This window comes from Diceros bicornis, chromosome 6 (genome assembly GCF_020826845.1).
Source record: "Diceros bicornis minor isolate mBicDic1 chromosome 6, mDicBic1.mat.cur, whole genome shotgun sequence".
NCBI classification, from domain to species: Eukaryota; Metazoa; Chordata; class Mammalia; order Perissodactyla; family Rhinocerotidae; genus Diceros; species Diceros bicornis.
The window spans coordinates 84050810-84069309 of record NC_080745.1 but is presented as its reverse complement, the minus strand read 5'-3'; the positions used below and the strand labels follow the sequence as shown (position 1 = coordinate 84069309).

General features: G+C 43.9%; 1 protein-coding gene across 17 annotated transcripts in view; it reads left to right on the top strand.

Annotated features, from left to right (window-relative positions):
• Nucleotides 1–18500, top strand: part of FGFR2 (fibroblast growth factor receptor 2) — a 105207-nt gene that overhangs the window by 24194 nt on the left and 62513 nt on the right. For 10 of the 17 annotated variants that reach the window (XM_058544148.1, XM_058544138.1, XM_058544137.1 and 7 more), the window contains 3 exons: nucleotides 1753–2019; nucleotides 2885–2962; nucleotides 13318–13487. In XM_058544148.1, coding sequence (XP_058400131.1) covers nucleotides 1753–2019; nucleotides 2885–2962; nucleotides 13318–13487 — 515 coding nt within the window. Of the gene's footprint in view, nucleotides 1–1752; nucleotides 2020–2884; nucleotides 2963–13317; nucleotides 13488–16019; nucleotides 16119–18500 lie in introns of those variants that run through there. The other 7 variants (XM_058544143.1, XM_058544149.1, XM_058544147.1 and 4 more) reach the window with 3 other exon arrangements.

Below are 18500 nucleotides of genomic sequence, written 5' to 3'. Positions count from 1 at the left end.
CGTAGTTTGCCAACTCCTGCTCTAGAATGAGTCCTAACCCACCGTCTCTGGGTGTGCTGCTATCTTGCTGTATTCTTCTTCCTGACACTTAAGACTACCTCACATATATTTTGCCCTGGCCCTCCTGTGTTGGCTGTTGATGGTGGTGGTGAGGAGGATTTCTAGAACCAGATGCACGAGGCCCTCACTGTTCTTTCAACAGTGGACTGAAACACGAAATGATTTTATTTCAGTCTTATGTGGGAGATTTGTCCAGAACACTCTCAAAAGGACAAAACAATTGCCTTGTGATGCTGCCCAGTTTGGAGTCATCCCAGAGCCAGAAGCTTTTTGTTTTCTGGGCCTGGGACTCCGGGTACCATTCGCAATTCTCACTGTGATGGATGAAAGCCGATTCATGGACCCTCGTGGGTCCCAGCCAGTGGCTGTGGCTGTTCTTAAAGGCTCATAGTTGCTTTTCACCTGCATTCGCAGAGGTTGCGTGGATTGGGTGCTCTTGGGTCCCATCCTGTCCTGCATACCGGGGGACTGTGGTCGTGTTTAACACTGGCCACCTTCCATGTGTATGCCTCAGGGAAGGGAGAGATACGCAAGGAGCCCTGAGACTTGAGCCTCCCTCTGGGATCTTGGTGTCTCCTCGGGAGACAGGACATGTTCATCAGAAATGTGGTCCCTCCCCAGGAGCTGGTAAAGAGGACGGAGAGATCCGCTTCACTCTGGGCCAGGGTGACTGATGGCCAGCTCTCGTTCAGGAGGGCACTGCTTTACTTGGGCCTTGAAGGAAGAATTGGGTTTAGCAAGGAGGTGAGGGAGCGGGTAGCCCTAAAGGAGACAAAGGCAGAGGCCTGAGGAGGCTGGGACCCAGGATGTGTGGTGGGGGCTGACGGGCAGGGAGGGATCCAGCTTAACATGGAGTGTCCGACATGCGGTGCACAGCGGCTTCGTGGCTTCATTTCAGGACCCATTTAAGTGTGGTGGAGACCACCTCTCAGCTACCTGGATCATTTTACTCTTTGTTTTCAGTGTTCAGTCCTCCAGGCTTTTTATCATTTTAAGAAAAACAACATGTCCCAGCTCATCCAGTACAGAATTAAGTCTCCAGATCAGCAAAATTCTAATCTCAGCCTGAGGGCTCGTGAAACTCAGATGGCACACGGTTTTGTAGAAGGACCCACGAGTTTCCCTTGCGTTTGAGACATTTCATTTTAAGGAGCTTGGCTTTGTGACAACAGGCAAAGTCTAGCACAAATAAACAGGGGTGTGTGTGTGTGTGTGTGTGTGTGTGTGTGTGTGTGTGAATATATGTGTTAGACACACAACCATGCAGTTATGTTGAATAAAAAGTTGGAAAACATCCTTAAAAATAAAAAAAAGTCAATAATAGAATTTCCTGGGTGTTGCAGCACAAGCAGCCTTTGGACTGGGAATCGATTTAAGAGTTTTCTTGTATGATATCCTTCCATGCTGGGTTTTGGGTTTATGTTTAAAGCCCTTTGGTTTGTGGAAACTAAGTGGAAACTAAGCTTTTGCTGGGTGCTTCCTCTGGTGGCTGTTTCAGATGCCCAGTCTGCTCTGTGCTGTGCCGAGGGCCGCTTCCTGGGGTGCAGGGAGAGGCAGACTTCTGCTCGGGCCATTTGCAGAACAAATTTGCCTCTCCTGGGAATGAACGGGCCTCCACTGACCTTTGTTGGACGTTCTCTCCTTTTCCTCCTTCCCATCTATCTCCATCTTCTCTCTCCCACCTTTCTGCAGAGCCACCAACCAAATACCAAATCTCCCAACCAGAAGTTTACGTGGCTGTGCCCGGGGAGTCACTAGAGTTGCGCTGCCTGTTGAGAGATGCCGCCATGATCAGTTGGACTAAGGATGGGGTACACTTGGGGCCCAGCAATAGGACAGTGCTTATTGGGGAATACTTGCAGATAAAAGGTGCCACGCCTAGAGATTCCGGCCTCTATGCTTGTACTGCTGCTAGGACTGTAGACAGTGAGACTGTCTACTTCATGGTGAATGTCACAGGTGAGTTGGCCTGCGAGCCCTCTGCTCGCTCTTCTTTCTAGCTGTTTTCTGGGTAAAATTTTATTGGACATGTGAAATCATAGTGGGATCTGCTAATTGGATGCCAGGCACAGAGCTTCACAGTTTGTTACTGATCTGTTTTTGAAGTTCTTCCACGGGACCTGGTGTACCACAGAGGCTGGTCGTTAAAAATGACAGGATTTTTGTGTGTAAAATAACATTTTTCATTTAAGACAGCACACTTTTATGTAAGTAAAAACACCTTTTTTCCCCATACCACCGGCATCCTTAGCACTTAGACTATAACACTGAAATTTGGATGCTGAAGATTTCTGATTTTATTAAAATTAGAGTTTCTTTCCTTGATTTTTCTTCTGTGCAGTGAGGGGGACTGCACAGGCCCCATTTGTGGCCGAGTTTAAAATTTTGTTTTCAAAATGTTGGTAAATGGTCAGAAGGCCACACAGTGGCTAAGTTTTGCTAGGGACTAATTCCTTTCTTGAAGGGGACCCTGAGTGCTGAAAGGTTATGTTGGAAAGAATTTTGGATATTACACAATCACAATCATTAAATTTGTTGGGGACTTGAATACTGTTTGAAGCTAAAATCCAGTTCCAGTATATCCAGTTTTATAGCATGTTTAAATAATGTGAAAGCAGAAAACAGTGAGAATCATAATGTAGACCAACTGTCATCACGGAGAGAAAATTTAAGCCATTAAAACCGTCTTAACTAAACACAGCCTCAGACTTTTTGCGTGGGTTCCTGGGTTGTTGAATTTCCTATCCAGAAGAACTAAGTTGTAGATGATTGTGACCTTTTGCTTTGCAAAAACGCAACCGTGGATGTGTTCTTTTGAATACAGATGCCATCTCATCCGGCGATGACGAGGATGACACAGATGGCTCCGAGGATTTTGTCAGTGAGAACAGTAACAGCAAGAGTAAGTAACGGCCGTCTCGGGAGGTCCCCGAGAGAGGAGAGCCTGGTGGGAGTCGCGACCCTAACCTGTCTTCTCACTGACTCTTCGGGATGCTGCGTCCTGCGGCCCTCGCCTTTCTCTGCTGTGTCTACTCTCCTGACTTTCAAATCTGAGAATAAACCAGTGTTATTGTACACCCTTCTCTACTGTTTGTCCTTTCTTCTCGTGTCAGTAGCCACTCGCTTTTGAAAGCAGTTCTGACTCGTCTTGCCTTGGTTTTCTTTTTCCCTTTGGTTTCTCACTATTTGGAGAATAAAGCTAGTGGAACCATGTAACATCCTGGTTTCTTTATAACCGTTGATGGTGCTTGGCTAACCCAGCGGTTCTCACCTGGGGAGATTCTCCTCCTTCCCCCTCCTCCGGGGGACATCAGGCAATGTTTGGTTGTCTCAGCAGGGGGAGGAGGATGCTAGTGGCATCACTGCGTAGAGGCCAGGGATGCTGCTAACAAACGTCCTACATTGTACAGGTCAGCCCCGTAACAAAGCATGATCTGGTCTAAAGTGTCAGTCGCTGAGGTTGAGAAACCTTGGCCTTTTTAAATATTCTTGCATGCTGAGCAGAAATAAGGAAATGTGCCTTACTTTGCAGATACAAAAGGGGGCCAACGAGTGCTGTTTGCTTATTTAAAGGCAGTTAACAGTGAGCACTGACATGTAGGAGGCCTCTGCTTGGTGAGTAAGCACATGGCCTCTCGGAGCTGGGCAGCCTGGGTTTGAATCCTACTCCACCATTTCTGAGTTGGGTAACCTTGGGCAAGTAATTTAACTCCTGTGCCTCAGTTTCTTCAACTGTAAAATGGGAATAACAACAGTATCTGATGGGTTTGTTAGGATTAGATGAGCTCATATTTGTACAGTGCTGAGAAAAGTGCTTGTGTTTGTTCAATAAATAAAGAAGATAAAATATAGCATTAGTTGTATTTTCCAATAACGTGGCTGGAATGTTCCCAAAGTGATGTTGGTCAGTGGCGTTCTTTGCTTGGCTGTTATATTCTAACATTTTCTCAAAAGGATTTTTAGTTTAATAAATTTAAACAAGGCCTAAATAATAAGACAATTAGTTATTAAAATAGGCCCTGGGCTTTTTAGAGGAAGAAGAGAAAATCGATGTTGTCAGGCACCTGGGATACTGTGTTGCTTAAGCGGGGAATTGGATTTGTCCCTGAGTCTCCTAGCAGCTTGGGCAAAAATGGAAATATTTTGGTTTATGTAGTTTTCACCTTTTGGTAAGAGAAAGCTTGGGGCCTGGGCCACTAGCATCAACATCACCTGAGAACTTGTTAGAAATGAAAATTCTCAGGCCCCACCCCAGACCCACTGAATTAGAAGCTGGGGGTGATTCTGAATCGCGTACACTCAAGTGTGAGAACGCTGGCCTAGGGATTCACAGATGCAGCTCTGCCTTGAGCAGGAGTTGACTGTTAGAGATCTAGTTCATAAAACAGTGGAAAATAAGGTGAGTGAACGTGTTTTCTGCTGTAATTTGTGCCAATCTTTTAATGAGGTTATTATTATTTAGTAATAAAACATTGGTACATCAGAAGACACCACTCACTTCTCATTAATTCTCTGGTTCTGGCAGGGGAGGCAATGACCCTGGCCATGACATTGAGGGCCTGCTCTGGGCAGGCTCCGTGCTGGCTGCTGGCTCAGTCAATGTCCCTAACAACCCGATAAGGTGGGGAGAGGAGCTGTTCCTGTTTTATTGATTGGAAATTCGTGATTCAGTGAGCAAAAGGCAGAGTTGCAATTCAGTTGAAGGCCTGTTGCATGTTGAATCACAGCGCTCCTCTGCCAGTACCCAGGGTGACGATGAGGGTGGAGTGAGGCTGCTTGCACAGTTGTTTACAGCTCTAAAGTGATTCCCGCATGTGGGTGCCGTTGGTATTGATTGTGGAACATCAGATTCCGTCAGCTCCCTTGTGTTGGCATGCCTGGGAACAGCATTGTCCTGGTGATCAGTTACCCTGCCTCATAGCATGTTACCACGGATACACGGGAAGTAATAAAATGTAACAGCAAGGTATAGGTTATGAACAAATAGGCTGAGTGAACTGAATCTCTCTGTTGACTCAGAAGGATTACCTGCTGTGGACCTCAGGTTTTCGTCCTGAATGTCAGTCCTGACTGCCTGGTGCCTGTGTAGAAGGCCCAGGGAGTAGACTGCTCCATTTAATGAATGCCAGCCCACATTGAGTGAATTGCCATGCCTTCACCTTGTAACCAGAGTTCTTTGTAATTAGCTCTCAAATGACACCAACTCTGCCCCGAAATGGGTGCTCTGCAGTGATTAAGGGCTGGGTTAGCTGTACCAGGGAGATACTGCTGTCGGGGACTGCCTCTGTTTGGGGCCTGTGAAACATTAGACGCGATTTAAAGTGATAGCAGTTCTTAGCTGGCTACTTGGCCTCTGCCATCTGTTAGTGTGATTAGGCTGGTCTGATTCACAGGTGCAGCCTGGGGCAGCTGAGATTAAGCAGCTGTGGCCTGTGTGGACAGAGGAATGCCATGGCCAGGGTAATTGGCAAGGTGGAGAAGGGGATGTTGCCATTAAAACAATTTTTTGCCACCTCAAGTGTCAAATGCCTGACCTGATTAATAGGGAAAATTATAGAAGCATCGAATTCTTTGCATTTTCAGCCACCTGGAAAACACTCGTGTGTGCAGATTGATTCCTTCGGTGCCTTCTGATTGTCTGGAAATGCCACTGGGTGTGTTTGAAAGTTCCTCTTCAGTGAAGTTAACAAATGATGTTCCAGTGACCCTGTGTTGACAGTGACTTTTCTGGGAAGGGTTTTTCTCTTTTTGGGTGGATAGATGTTAGTTCTACATGTTCTGACTTGAAAAATATATCGCAGGCTATTCCCTCTGCTGGTATGCTAGATTATTGTTTGTCTAATTGTGGTGAACTGTAAGAGGTCAAGTTTATCTGCCTAGTAGAGTTCTTCTTAGATTCTGTACAGCATACAAAAAGCATGGTAGCCAAATACAGTGGCAAAAATAACAGTCCGAAATTAAGGCACGATTGTTGAATTTTGGCCATGAAACTAGTATCCATTAACATCAAGGGCTGATTTGATTTTTATAGAAAATGTTCTGGAATATTCAAGTTATCTCCACTCTTACCTTGTCATATGAAACCCAGCTCAAAAGTGGGCTCCTTTGTAGAGGATTTCCTCATTTACACAGGCAGACTGAGCGGCTCGATTTTGAGTGTTCACGTGTTCTATTCTGTTGCCTCACGTGCAGTACCACGTGGTGTGTCAGACCTGCCTCTCCCAGTAGACTGCTCTGGAGGGCAAGGACACTCCTGGATGTTGAAGGAATATTTTGTGGAATTATAGTCGTCATACGTATCTTTTATGGATCTCGTTAAAAACAGAGCAATGTTCCGGTTTTACCCGTCCGTTAAGAGAGTAAGCCGATGTTTCTCAAAGAATATCCCTCGGAACCCTAGGCCAAGGGTTCCCTGACAAAAATGAGTTGTATTTTGAAATGAATTTGGAAAATACCTCATACTGTGACCCTTTCTTGGAGACTTACAGTGTCCATCAGCATAATGCAAGCTCGGAGAAGTTCTGTAGTAAAACATGTGTTTAATTTTGTCCTTTCCCGGGATTTTCCGAATTTACTGACCATGGGACCCTTTTTAAAATAGAGCCTCTATTAACATCCTGTTGCCCGTGCTTTGAAAATCCCTGCAATGGGGCCGATTTGATTGATCTGGCGTTTCCCCCCCTTTTAAATCGAGTTCTTCCATCACAGATGTGAAGGGCGTTCTCCGGTCATATTTTAGCAGCTGACTAGTTGATGACCTCACACCTTACCAGTGCTAGATGTTTCCCTGAGCAGAACAGTCCCGTGATGTCATTACAAGTCTGGCTGCCAGGAAATAATGCTGCTACATATGCCCTTTTGTGAAACAGACTTTCTCCGGACGGAAAGTTGCTATTTCAAATGCTAACTTTTGAAATGCATCCAAGTTGAGGGTTTTGAAAGGTGCAGAATTTATGTTAGCATAGGAAAGCATAACTTAACTAGTCCTTGCCCTCCCTACTTACTAGGTACCTTAATGGGTTATCTAGCAGCAAATAAGTAATCATGTATGTCCATTTTCTCGAGGTACTTTTTTGTTACATCCTGCTTGTGTTTAAGTCATTAATGTTTCTGAAGACCTTGAGACTTAGTTCCTGGGAAGATCCTTGACTGACAAAAAAAATTGATTGAATTGATAGGGAGACAGCTGTATCAAGATTCTTCCTGCTGGAGTGGTTCTTTCTATTGAGTGAAGTGAGAGACAAGGTAATTTTGTATTTTGGTTTCATTCCTGTTGAGACCTGCAGATGCCCATACTCCATGTCAGGGAGAAGGCAATTTTTTTTTTGGAAGGAACTGGGGAAAATGAAGGTACTGGGTCTGAAATTGCAAACTCTTTTTGTTGATTAACCTACTGATGATGACAGTTTGCAGTCACATTTGCTTTCATGGGATTTTTACTTGGTAGAGATTGTATCTGAGTTGGTAAATGTTGGTTTCTTAGTTGTGTTGATATTTCCAGGAATTGAAAAAAAAAAATTAAAAAAACAAAGCATACAATCTTCCTAAATATTTTGAACCTCTTTTATAATGAAAACCTCATCATAAATTAGTTTGAGAATTTTATCACAAAGGCCCAGGCTGGTGTGCCGTCCCGTAGGCCGGATTGAGTATCTTTTCTTTCTTGGCCTCCCCTCTGGTCAAACAGCATAACCAAGGACTGGACTTCTCTTTTAAAGGCAGATCCTGGGAACTCCCAGTGGGGAGCTGCTCTCCCAGGGGATTCAGGCGTTTCACGTGTGGGTAACTTGCCTGGTTTGTTTTAATGTATTTCTTATTGAATGCCCCACTGGTCAGCGAGTTGTTGTTTTAATGAGATTTTTCAAATAAAGCCCCCCGCCCCCTATAGTCTCAACTTCACTCCCGTCTCCATATTTTGTTAGATGTGTTTTCTCTTAGTTTATGGAAAACCGAAAACAGATGAACTATAGTCTCCTGCAAGGGTAGGGGTAGAGCTCTCAGAGATACTCCCCTCCCCATCAAAGGTCAAAGCATTCAAATGTCCTGATTAGTGATATTTTTAAAGGTCCTAATTATAGACTTAAGACAGAGGCCTTAGTGGGGCTTTAGGGAGTTTGTGAGACTTAATCTGGGAGCTGAAACAGGCTGTGTTTTTTTAAAATTTTTGCATCAATAAAAATACAGTTGGCAGTCATCAGCGTCCACAGCTCACATAAATCTTGAACTTTTGACTTAATTACCATGGGAGAGTTCAAAGGGCAGCCTGGAGTGGTTGAAAGAGCACTGCTTAGGGAGCTGGAGACTTGGGTCTAGCCTCAGCCCGGCCTCTGGCCGTGTGACCTTGATCAAATCACTTAACCTTTCTGGATGACATTGATCACATCAGCCGTTGGGCCAGATGGTCACCGAGGTCTCTTTTGGTACAGTGGTAATATGATTCCATGTTTTTCCTTTAAACCACCGGGCTGTATTCTCTCTTTTTGGTTTGAGAGAGAGAGAGAGGAGACCATAAACCTTAGATGTCAGTGTTAGGATATGTAATGGTTTCTGTGGTGGCAGGCTCAACAGCCCATGTTTTCTCATTAAGTTTAAACTCCAAGGTCAAAATAAATCCTCTAATCCTACCATTATTGACAGAATCAATATCTGCCTAGAATATAGATACCTGGAAAGAATGTTAGGACTGGGAGGGACCTTATCAGAACATTCAGTTTAACTCCCTCATTTTATGGCTCAAGCTTTTAATAATTGTCTATCTGGTCTGTCTATCCATTCATCCATCCTATAAATGCTTGAGTGTCTCCTCTATAGTCTGAAGACATCTCAAGCTGTGCTCTCCAGACACTGTACTCTTGTTGGTCAACAGACATCGAAAGGAATATATTTCAGTACAGAAACATCCCAGTGATGGAAACACACGTAAATAACAGAGACGTGGCCCAGAGAAGTAATGATGATTCTTTGCTGTGGGATGGAGGTGGTCAACAAAGGCTATGTTGAGGGAACTTTGAGAGAGGTTTCTGTGGGGTTAAGAATCTCTCTTTAACCAGCCACATCTTAAGAGACTTCTGCTGTATTAAATTAAAATTCTACTTAGCATTATTACTAATATACACTCTCTGTTTCAGTGTAGAAAATGATCATGAGTATGTATTCTACACCTTGATGATGGGATTTTATTTATTTATTTTGGCTGGGTCTTACTGTTCCTTTAACTTGCTCATTATTAGTATTTAATGACTAAGAGAGCATTGTTCTTTTGGTACATCTTCCATCAGAAGATCCGAGAATGGCAGAGCAGAAGGGGCCATCCACGCCTATTATCTAGGTCACTTGTTTACTCCTGATTGGGTATAATTCATTTTTTGTGCCATCAGAGGTTTATACCACAACTTCTCCTCTGTTAAGTGACTTTAAACCCACTCCTCACACATCCCTAATATTATGCCAGGGAAGGTATACAGATGGATGCCATATACTTCTTTCAAGTGACATGATGTGGCCTTGGCTTGCAGATTCATTTTAAATAAAGTTGTTGAGTGAACATCTAATACTGAGCACCTACTGTGTGCAATAGTCATCTCTGCTTTTATAGATCATTAATTTAAGTGAGTTTCTTCTCAAATGAAAGTCGTTAATGCTTTTTGTAACCTTGGAATGAAAGAGGCCTTCCTAGGAAGAGGATCTTGTCAGGAGCCTGGTGCCTGTTTCTCTCCAGCTGTGTTGTAGTTCTTGAGGGCCCTGGCATTTCCATATGTCCAGATTGCAAAAATAGCAGGAAATATTGAAGATATGAAGAGTTTGCAGGGGACATGAGGCCACTGATGAAGGAAACACAGTAGGGCTCTTCCTACAGTGTACCATCCACGGCTGGTTGAATCCACGGATGTGGATCCTACGGATACAGAGGGCTGACTAAGGGACTTGAGCATCTGTGGAGTTTGGTATCTGGGGGGGTCCTGGAACCAATCCCCCTCGGATACTGAGGGACGACTGAATAATTATTTTTCTAGACCTTCCAGGTTCTTCAAGCTTCACATAAAACTAGTTTATTTCAGGAAGAGCCATTGTAAAATAAAATAATTCCTCCCCTCCAGCATTGTGCTCATCAAAAAAATTTGTGAGCTTGACATCTTAAAGGAAGGCCTAGACATGGAATTATGGTGTCATGTGTGATGTTAGCACTCACCCGGGGTGGGATTGAGCAGGGGGTTGAGGGTGGCCCATCACTGTCACACAGGGAACTTCAAAAACTTGGCTCCACGGCCCTTTCTGTTGAGTCACGATTTACCGAATGTTGTGAATTCGGGTTTCAAGAGCTGGCCATGTAAGTGATCAGTTTGTGCTGTGTTGATTAGACTTACCAAGCCCCACCCACCTTGGATCTCTGAGATTTTAGATGAGAAGCGTGGTGCCCATACCCTGCCACATGGCTGTGCATCTGGTTTGCACCAGCAGATTTTATAGGTGCAGTTCTGATGATTGAAATTTCACCCCAGGGAAGTGGCTACCTGCCAGAAATTCCAGCAAAATTCTTTCACCCTTGTCCTTAAATCATTCCTTAGGCGCCAAAACAAAGGTGCTGGACGCCAGTGTGCTCTTGCCACAGGCCGGGGCTGTGCGGGCCCACGTGGTCTGGGGTGATCTCTGCGTGGGTTGCAGCCTCACTGATGGCTCAGCCCAGGGAGAGAGGAACAGAGCAACATTCCTCCTTCCTTAAGCTAAATCCTACTTTTTGACATTTTAGGGAACATAAAAATCATGGCTCATGGTATGTAAGCACATATCTATTGATTTCTTTTATGTAAAAATGGGGAGACATTCCAAAGGATCGGCTCAGCCATAATTGATGCTATCGGAAAGAGTTACTACGTTAATATTTAGCTAATTCATATGAGTAGACTATTGTGTTTACTTAAACAAATGACATGAGTACAGACACCTGACAGCATGAGGCATGCTTTTCATTTAGGTCGGATTTATAAAACTCTTTATGTAGCGACGAAGCTCATTATGTACTTTGTGCTCTTAATGGTTTCTTTTTAGTGGCTGTGGCCCTGGATGGATTTTTCTAAGTAGAAGCTTTTAAAATGAAAAGATTATTGAAATTGTTTCAATATATGCCAGGCCCTGGGAATCTTGTGATAACTAGGCATCAAGTATTCCCTGGTGAACCCTCAAAAGAATGGGTGTGTTTATGGGCATTTGACACCCAAAGCCAGATGGCTACCAAGTTGTCTACTCATTGCAGATGCAACTGGATTGAGAGGGAAGAATGCAGCCCGGTTCCTCCTCCCTCTGGCCTTTCTCTCTCTGGTATACATGACTGACCAGTTTTGCCTCACTTTGCTCTGTCTTGGAATCATGTAGACACCACCTATAGCCCAGCACCTTGATGCTTACGTAAGCAGAAGAATGAAGAAGAAACAGCGTGTCCTGTTAAGAAATCCCAGTTCCACCTTTTACAGCAGGTTTCAAGAGCAAGGGTGAGACAAATAGGGGTAGGTGTTTTGGATGCAGTTATTCCAACTCCTAATTCTGCCATGGAAGTCTGGCCGTTAAGTGAAGGGGATCATTAGCCCCCAGGAGCAAGCTGTGCCATCCACCAAATAGAGGAGGAGACTTCTAAATCCGCCTCAGAGACAAAGCCCCTGCCTAGGCCTGTTTTGCCTCTGGTTTGTGGAGTGTGAATGCTGTTGCTCAGTCTGACTCTCATCAGAAATAAGGAGTTATGAATCGGTCTTCTAGAATTTCAGTATTCTACTATGTTCTAGAATGTTCAAGGCCTCATTGATGGGTGCTTTTAGGGGAACACAGGGATTTTGATTATCTGTTTGCTAAGACAGAAACATACATGTGAAAAGTTAATTGCTGTACAAGATTTCAGTGGCAGTTCTGGGCAGTAATAAAGGAGGCAGCATGCCTTTTGCCCAGGCTCACTGTCCTGGCCTTCTTATAGCCGTGCTATGAAAGACGGAGCTGGGATTTCTTATCAGGGCATGCTGTTGCTTCTTTGTCCTTCTGCTTATGTATGTGTCAAGGTGGTGGGATATAGGTGGTGTCCACATGATGCCACACGCACATCAGAGTGGTTGAAGGTATGGATTCCCACCCCTTGGAGAAGCAGGTTCTTACTAGCAGTGGACCAGAGCAGGGGTGAACACAGTGGGCTCGGGAATCAAACTGCCTTGGCTCGAATTCTGGCTGTGCTTCTTCCTGGCTTGGTAGCATTGGGCAGATTACTTAACATCTCTGTGCCTCAGTTTCCCCATTTGTAAACAGGGAATATAATAGTGCCTTTCTTGTCGGATTGTTGTCAAAGTTAATGTGTTAAACATATAAGAGCTTTTAGAGCCATGTCTGGCATATAAGAAGCGGCACTCAGTCAATAGCGATCATTAGCCGTTATTATCAGGCATGAAGAATTTACAGTAGTATTCCCGATTGATGCTATGGCTCTTATTTAGATAAAATGTCCTTCACCTCACAATTTAAAAACTTATCTCTTTTATTGAGTTTAAAAAAAATCACTAGTATCTATGATTTCGAGAGCCATATAGAAGGCACAACTTTACATAACGTTTAATTGGTAGCCTCCTATTAAGTGATCCGTTTAGGCGTGGTGGTAGAATTATGGCATTCACAATCACCATTGGAGAGAAAAATTTTTTTTTTTCCCTTTTAAAAATTAAAATATATTTAGTGATATGGTTTGTTGGCTTGTCATATAATGTGCTGGGAAATTAATGATGCCTCCCTGAATTATTTTATCTTATTAGGATAATAAGTTATACTGTTGATTACTCTTTAAAGCTCCAGTGTAAAGTTGATATGGCTTTTGAGCACTTGTTTGTGTATATGTGTGGTCATCTCGTAGGTGTGGCGATCTATAATGATGTGTTTTGGGAGGACCCAGCTGTTGTTATTGTATGTGTAGTCACTGTGTATATAAAGTAGCATTGTAAAACATGATTCAACATGAACTTATATTCTGGCACTAAGAACAGGGAGAGAAGGTGCCTCAAACACTTTCCCTGTTAATAGACATAATCTAACAAGCAGTCTATCTCCAGGGACCTTCTGCCAGGCCAGCTGGATTAGAGTTCTGCAATTTTTTCCTAATGTAAATATTACCCAGAGATTTTGAAAATGTCTGCTATTTCACATACAAAATAAAATGATCTTACCTGTTAGGAGTTTAATAATGGAGATGAAGCTATCCATCTGTATGCATTACAATGTTGTTTTCCAAAACAGGAGCACCATACTGGACCAACACAGAAAAGATGGAAAAACGGCTGCATGCCGTCCCTGCAGCCAATACTGTCAAGTTTCGCTGTCCAGCTGGGGGGAATCCAACACCAACTATGAGGTGGCTGAAAAACGGGAAAGAATTTAAGCAGGAGCATCGCATCGGAGGCTATAAGGTAGAATTAAGCTTTCAAAATATTCTATTTCTTAAATTTTTATTTATTCATTTTTTAAGTAGTCAAAGGTTAGGAACTAGAAGGAATTTTTAAAAAAAATATCAGTAATTGTCGTAATTGATCATTTCCATGTTTGATGTTTCAAAAAAGTTACCCTGGACTTGCATGTAATTTTAAAGTACAATCCCCATTTGCGTTGTTCTTTATATGAGGAGAATTTAATAACAGAAGGGTCGAAAGTTGAGAGTCTGTTTTCTGTATGCTTTATAGTCTGTAAAACTTGAACTGCAGCAGAATTTGAGAAGCGTTAAGTACAGTTGCCCTATTTGAGCAGGATTGTATGAATAGGGGATGGACTTGGATTAGAGACTAGAGTATGAAATATTACTCATTAAGAGAGAACACTTCCAAGATGACAAAGGCAATCTCCCTGTCCTGCCTCTTTAAGGATTCTGAAGAGCCCATTATAAAACATGGTGAAATGTAGACTCATCACTCGCTGGGAAGGTTGAAATTGACAACCATCTCCCTGAATATGCCTGTAAATGCCTGTTCAGGCTTCATTCAGCCTTTTAACGAATGTTGCTTGAGCACCCTCTGGGGCAGGCACTGTCCTAGGCTCTGGAAAGCAAAGCCCCAGAGGCTCCTCTTCCAGCAGGGAAGGCAGACAGAATAGCTGACTATCAGGACACTGATGGGTGAGGTCAGAGGAGCGTGTTGTCCTGTGGATGTGCAGGGAGAGATGACGTTGGGTCTTTGGGGGGACTAAGGATAAGGGAGATCAGGTAAGGATTTTGGGCTGAGTTTGAAGGAAGGGTGTCTCAGAAAGAGAGATATAGAATCTCCAAATTATTTAGTGCAGAAAGGGAGAACTTGAAGAATTTACTATATGACGAAGACTTAAGGGACCTTGCTGTGAAGTTCTTCAGTGCATTTCAAACATGAATGGATGCATCAGTTACCTTTAGCTGCATAACAAATTACCCCAAGACATAGTGGCTTGAAACAATAACGTTCATTATCTCACAGTTTCTCACAGTGGGTCGGGAATCCAGGTGCAGTCTAGCTGCGCCTTCTGTCTCAAGGTCTCTCACAGGACTGTAATTAGGTTCCAGTTAAGGCTGGGGTCTCATCTGAAGGGTCAACTGAGGAAGGATCTGCTTCCAGACTCACTCATGTGGTGGTTGTCAGGATTCACTTCCTTGCAGGTTGTTGGACTGAGGGCCTCAGTTCCTCGCTGGCTGTTTGCTGGAGGCCAACCTCAGTTCCTTGCCACATGGGCCTCCCTGTATGGCAGCTTACAACATGGCGGCTGGCTTCCTGAGGGTGAGCAGATGAGAAGAGCCAGAGAGAGAGTGGTAGGAAGACAGAAGTCACAGCCTTTTGTAACCTAATCGTGGAAGCGCCAATCCCACCACTGTTGCTGTTTTCTGTTATTAAGCAAGTCACTAGGAGGAGATTACCCAAGGGCATGAATGTCAGGAGACGTGGGGATCACTGGGAGCCATCTGAGAAACCTGAATGGCGGGTCAAGTAAAGGATGCTTTGGCTCACGTGCCAGGTCCTTAAGAACCAGGTGGGAGAGGATTTCTTGGTGGCAGCAGTGAGGTCCTGGGAAGGACTTTGCTTGGTGCACCTCTCCTGTGTTTAGCATGCCGACATCACTTGAGATGGCGCATGAGCCCCTGCCCTGCCACTGCTGTCCTTAAATGGGACTTCTCTCCACACGAAGTGCCCTGGAGCCTTTTCCTGAAATACTACACACAGTTACTCATCTTTAAAGGATTATTTTCTTCTGCAAAAATTCTTGACTTTTGTTTTAATGTTGAAAAATTAATATCTAGAAGGCAAAACCCAGAGGAGAAAAGGGAAAGCCTACGAGTAAATTTCTTAAAGCGTGTGTTGGGTGGTTTGTGTGTGAAACAGATGCGAGGAGCATCTGCTGGAAGGCGGGTGGGTGCCTTTGAAGCTGTGGAAGTAGATGTACTTAGTTGTCTTCCACGACTCCTCTTGGTGGTGGAAGCAGGAGGCAGGAGGGCATTTGTCTCTGTTCTTAGGTCAGTCCTTAGACAGACCAGGTACAATGAGATTGGAAGGTTGGCTTTTATTTTTTTTTTTTAAGGGTGAATAGACAAAGATTTCGTTAGGTGATGCTGCTTGCGAAGGAAGAGTTAAACCACTAACATTGTGGCCCCTGGGATTGTTCTAACCACCAAGTGCTCTCTGAAAACATAATTGATGCAGTTCCAATGATTTATTTAAATACAACTTAAGTATAAGAAGGGTGGTCAAAATCCTGGTGGTTAACTAATTTCCTTCCTTAAGGCAGCCTTGGAAATGAGTACAAAGGTTGATGAGCCTCCAGAAACTCCTGGTCTCAGAATAAATAGGACCAGCATCGTTATTATGGGTAAGGAGCTTTTTGCAAATCTGAATTAGTGATTACGATATGATGGAAGACTAAGGGTGCCTAATGAGAAAATGCTGCTTGATTTTTAACAGGTGCAGTTCAGTTTTAATTATTGACGACAACGTTGCGCTAAACGAAGAGCACCTATGTTCTAAAAGCAAAACGAGGAACCTTCAGCGGAATACCTTTAGCCTATCCCCAGGGAGGCACAGATGACCCAAGTATTTTTGTTGTTTCATGTTTGAGCCATTTCTGGAGTGAAAGAGAAATGGAATTTGAGTGCGTGGGAACAAAAATCTAAAATATATTTTGCTTTTTAAATAAAAGGGCAAAAGGGAGAGTACACCTTTGGAACATGGTGTGCAGGCTGGCAGTGACGAGGGCGTGTTTCTGGCCCTGCTGGGCTTTCTCTGTGGAGAAGAGGCTATGGCAGTGGGGCAGAGCGGCCTGGGGGAGGAGTGTCACCCTGTCAAATGCAAAGGTGGTCAACCTGGATTCAGTAAGGGGTTTTCACAACAGTTGTGGCATTGGACGTTCATTTTGGGGATACCGAAAACTCTTAGAAATTCCATTGAGCCCCAGGGGCTTCTGGGACCTGAAAGGGCAAGACAGAGATCTCTTATCTCATGGGAAAATGTAGTTACCTGAAGCATAAGCCTTGCTAATGGTGTTTTAGACCCACCCCAGGTCGTGAAGGCATTGGAGGTCAAAGAGGCCATACCCACCTGCGGGCCTCCCTCGCTGGTCCAAGCTCCCTGGCTGGCGAGGGCCTCCTCAGGCTCACAGGGCCCTCCTCAGGGACTGGACAAGGCAGAGTCAGGAGCTGGGTCATCCATGCTAGGTTTCCCTTCTGAAATTTTCTTTGTTACCTACATAAACTTTTAAAGAACTGTGCCTCTGAATGAACATTTGACCTGAGGAAACTGTACTGTATAGTTTGTAGTTTCCGTTCCTCGGCCCTTCCCCCAGAAGCAGCAAGACCTAAGTGACACACGGAGGGCCTGGCATCTAACTGTCCCTCTCCTCTGACTCCTGTTGCTTTGCCACTTTAACAAGAAACAAAGTGTCAAGTTTTCCAAGATGTATTTTTCCAGAAAGCAAGACCTGAAAGTTTCCACAAACAAACTTGTGTTATTTCTGTGATTTTTTTTTTTTTCCTTCATAAATCTCGTTCCATAAACCATGACTGTGCCCCAGTGGCCCGGGTGTCTCCCTGTTTATGGGTCGGGCACCTTGGCCCCGGCCCACCGCGTCACAGCTTGTTTTGAAATGGTATGCATATGTGGGCAATGAAGGGAGAAGGGAACACACAAAACCAAAACAAAATCAAAGAGAAGTATGAAACGGGACAGAAAGCTTATTTTAATTAAAATGACCAATAGAGCTATGTGGCATTGTGTGGTTCAGTCTTATTTATCAAAGAGCTCATGTTGAGCCATCCTTAGGTGATTGAGTCAAAATTTTTTTTTTTTTTAGTATGTAGGAAAGGCTGACTAGATGTTACTAATTTATTTGTGAATATCAGTTTTGACTTGAAGCATAATCACATCTCCCTAATGGTCCTTATGCCTGGGCCTTTACTTCAGTCTTCACAGTGGGCGAGTTGTCTAAGCTCTCTTGTGCTTCAGGTCACCTGTCCTGAGAATGAGGAGATTGAATAGATAATCTCAAACGTCATGATCCCTTCCAGCTTTAAAAACTGTGATTTTAGTGGCATAACCATAACGCAGCATCAACCATTTTTCATCTTAAACAACAGCGCAGATTTTTTTTTTATATAAAGAGGTTCCCTTTAAGGTGAGATAGTTCATAGGGCTCTGAACAGTTATTACAGTTTAATGCAGAAAAACAAGATGACTGAGGTAATTAATAGACCACCTCAATTCCCACCTCATTCCTGGGCAATGACTTAGGCATAGAGGGGAGAGTATTCTTAAAACCATCTTTCATGCCACTTACCAACTGCGTAAGAACCAAGAGAGATCACGGGATAAAGGGCTCCCTCACCGTGACCCCGGAATTGGCACAAGAGCCCACTGCTCAGGCATCCTGGAGGTTAGAATTTCCCCGGAGCCCCTCAGCAGAGTGAAGCATTATAGAGTGTGGACTGTTAGTTTCCAAGTATATTTCAGGTCCAAGAAAAGACAACTTAAAAAACTGTTTTCTTATGATTACAACTTAACTGGTTGTTTGGATGGGTAGGTTAATTAGGTTTACATTTTCTAGGTTACTTAGATGTTGTTCTGGAGACTTTTGATTAAATGTTATGCTTAACCTCAAAGCATGTTTATTTGGAAAAATCAGTACTAATGTACTTAGTAATGTATTTATAGTTTGTTGAGCTCTTTCTTGGCCAAGACGTTTCAGCCTTAATCTCAGAATAAGTGTCTGTGCCGAGGGAGCAGGTGTATGTTGGCCGATACCAACATACACTCACCTGCTTACCTGTGTCCTGACTCCTGGTGCCTCCCATGTACACGGCACTCAGTCCCCTGCTCAACCCAAAGAGGTAGGCGCTGTTATTTTGTCCCTTTTACAGATCAGGCTTATCACATGGCTCCTAGGTGGCGGAGCTGCCATTTGGACCCAGGCGGTTTTGCTCC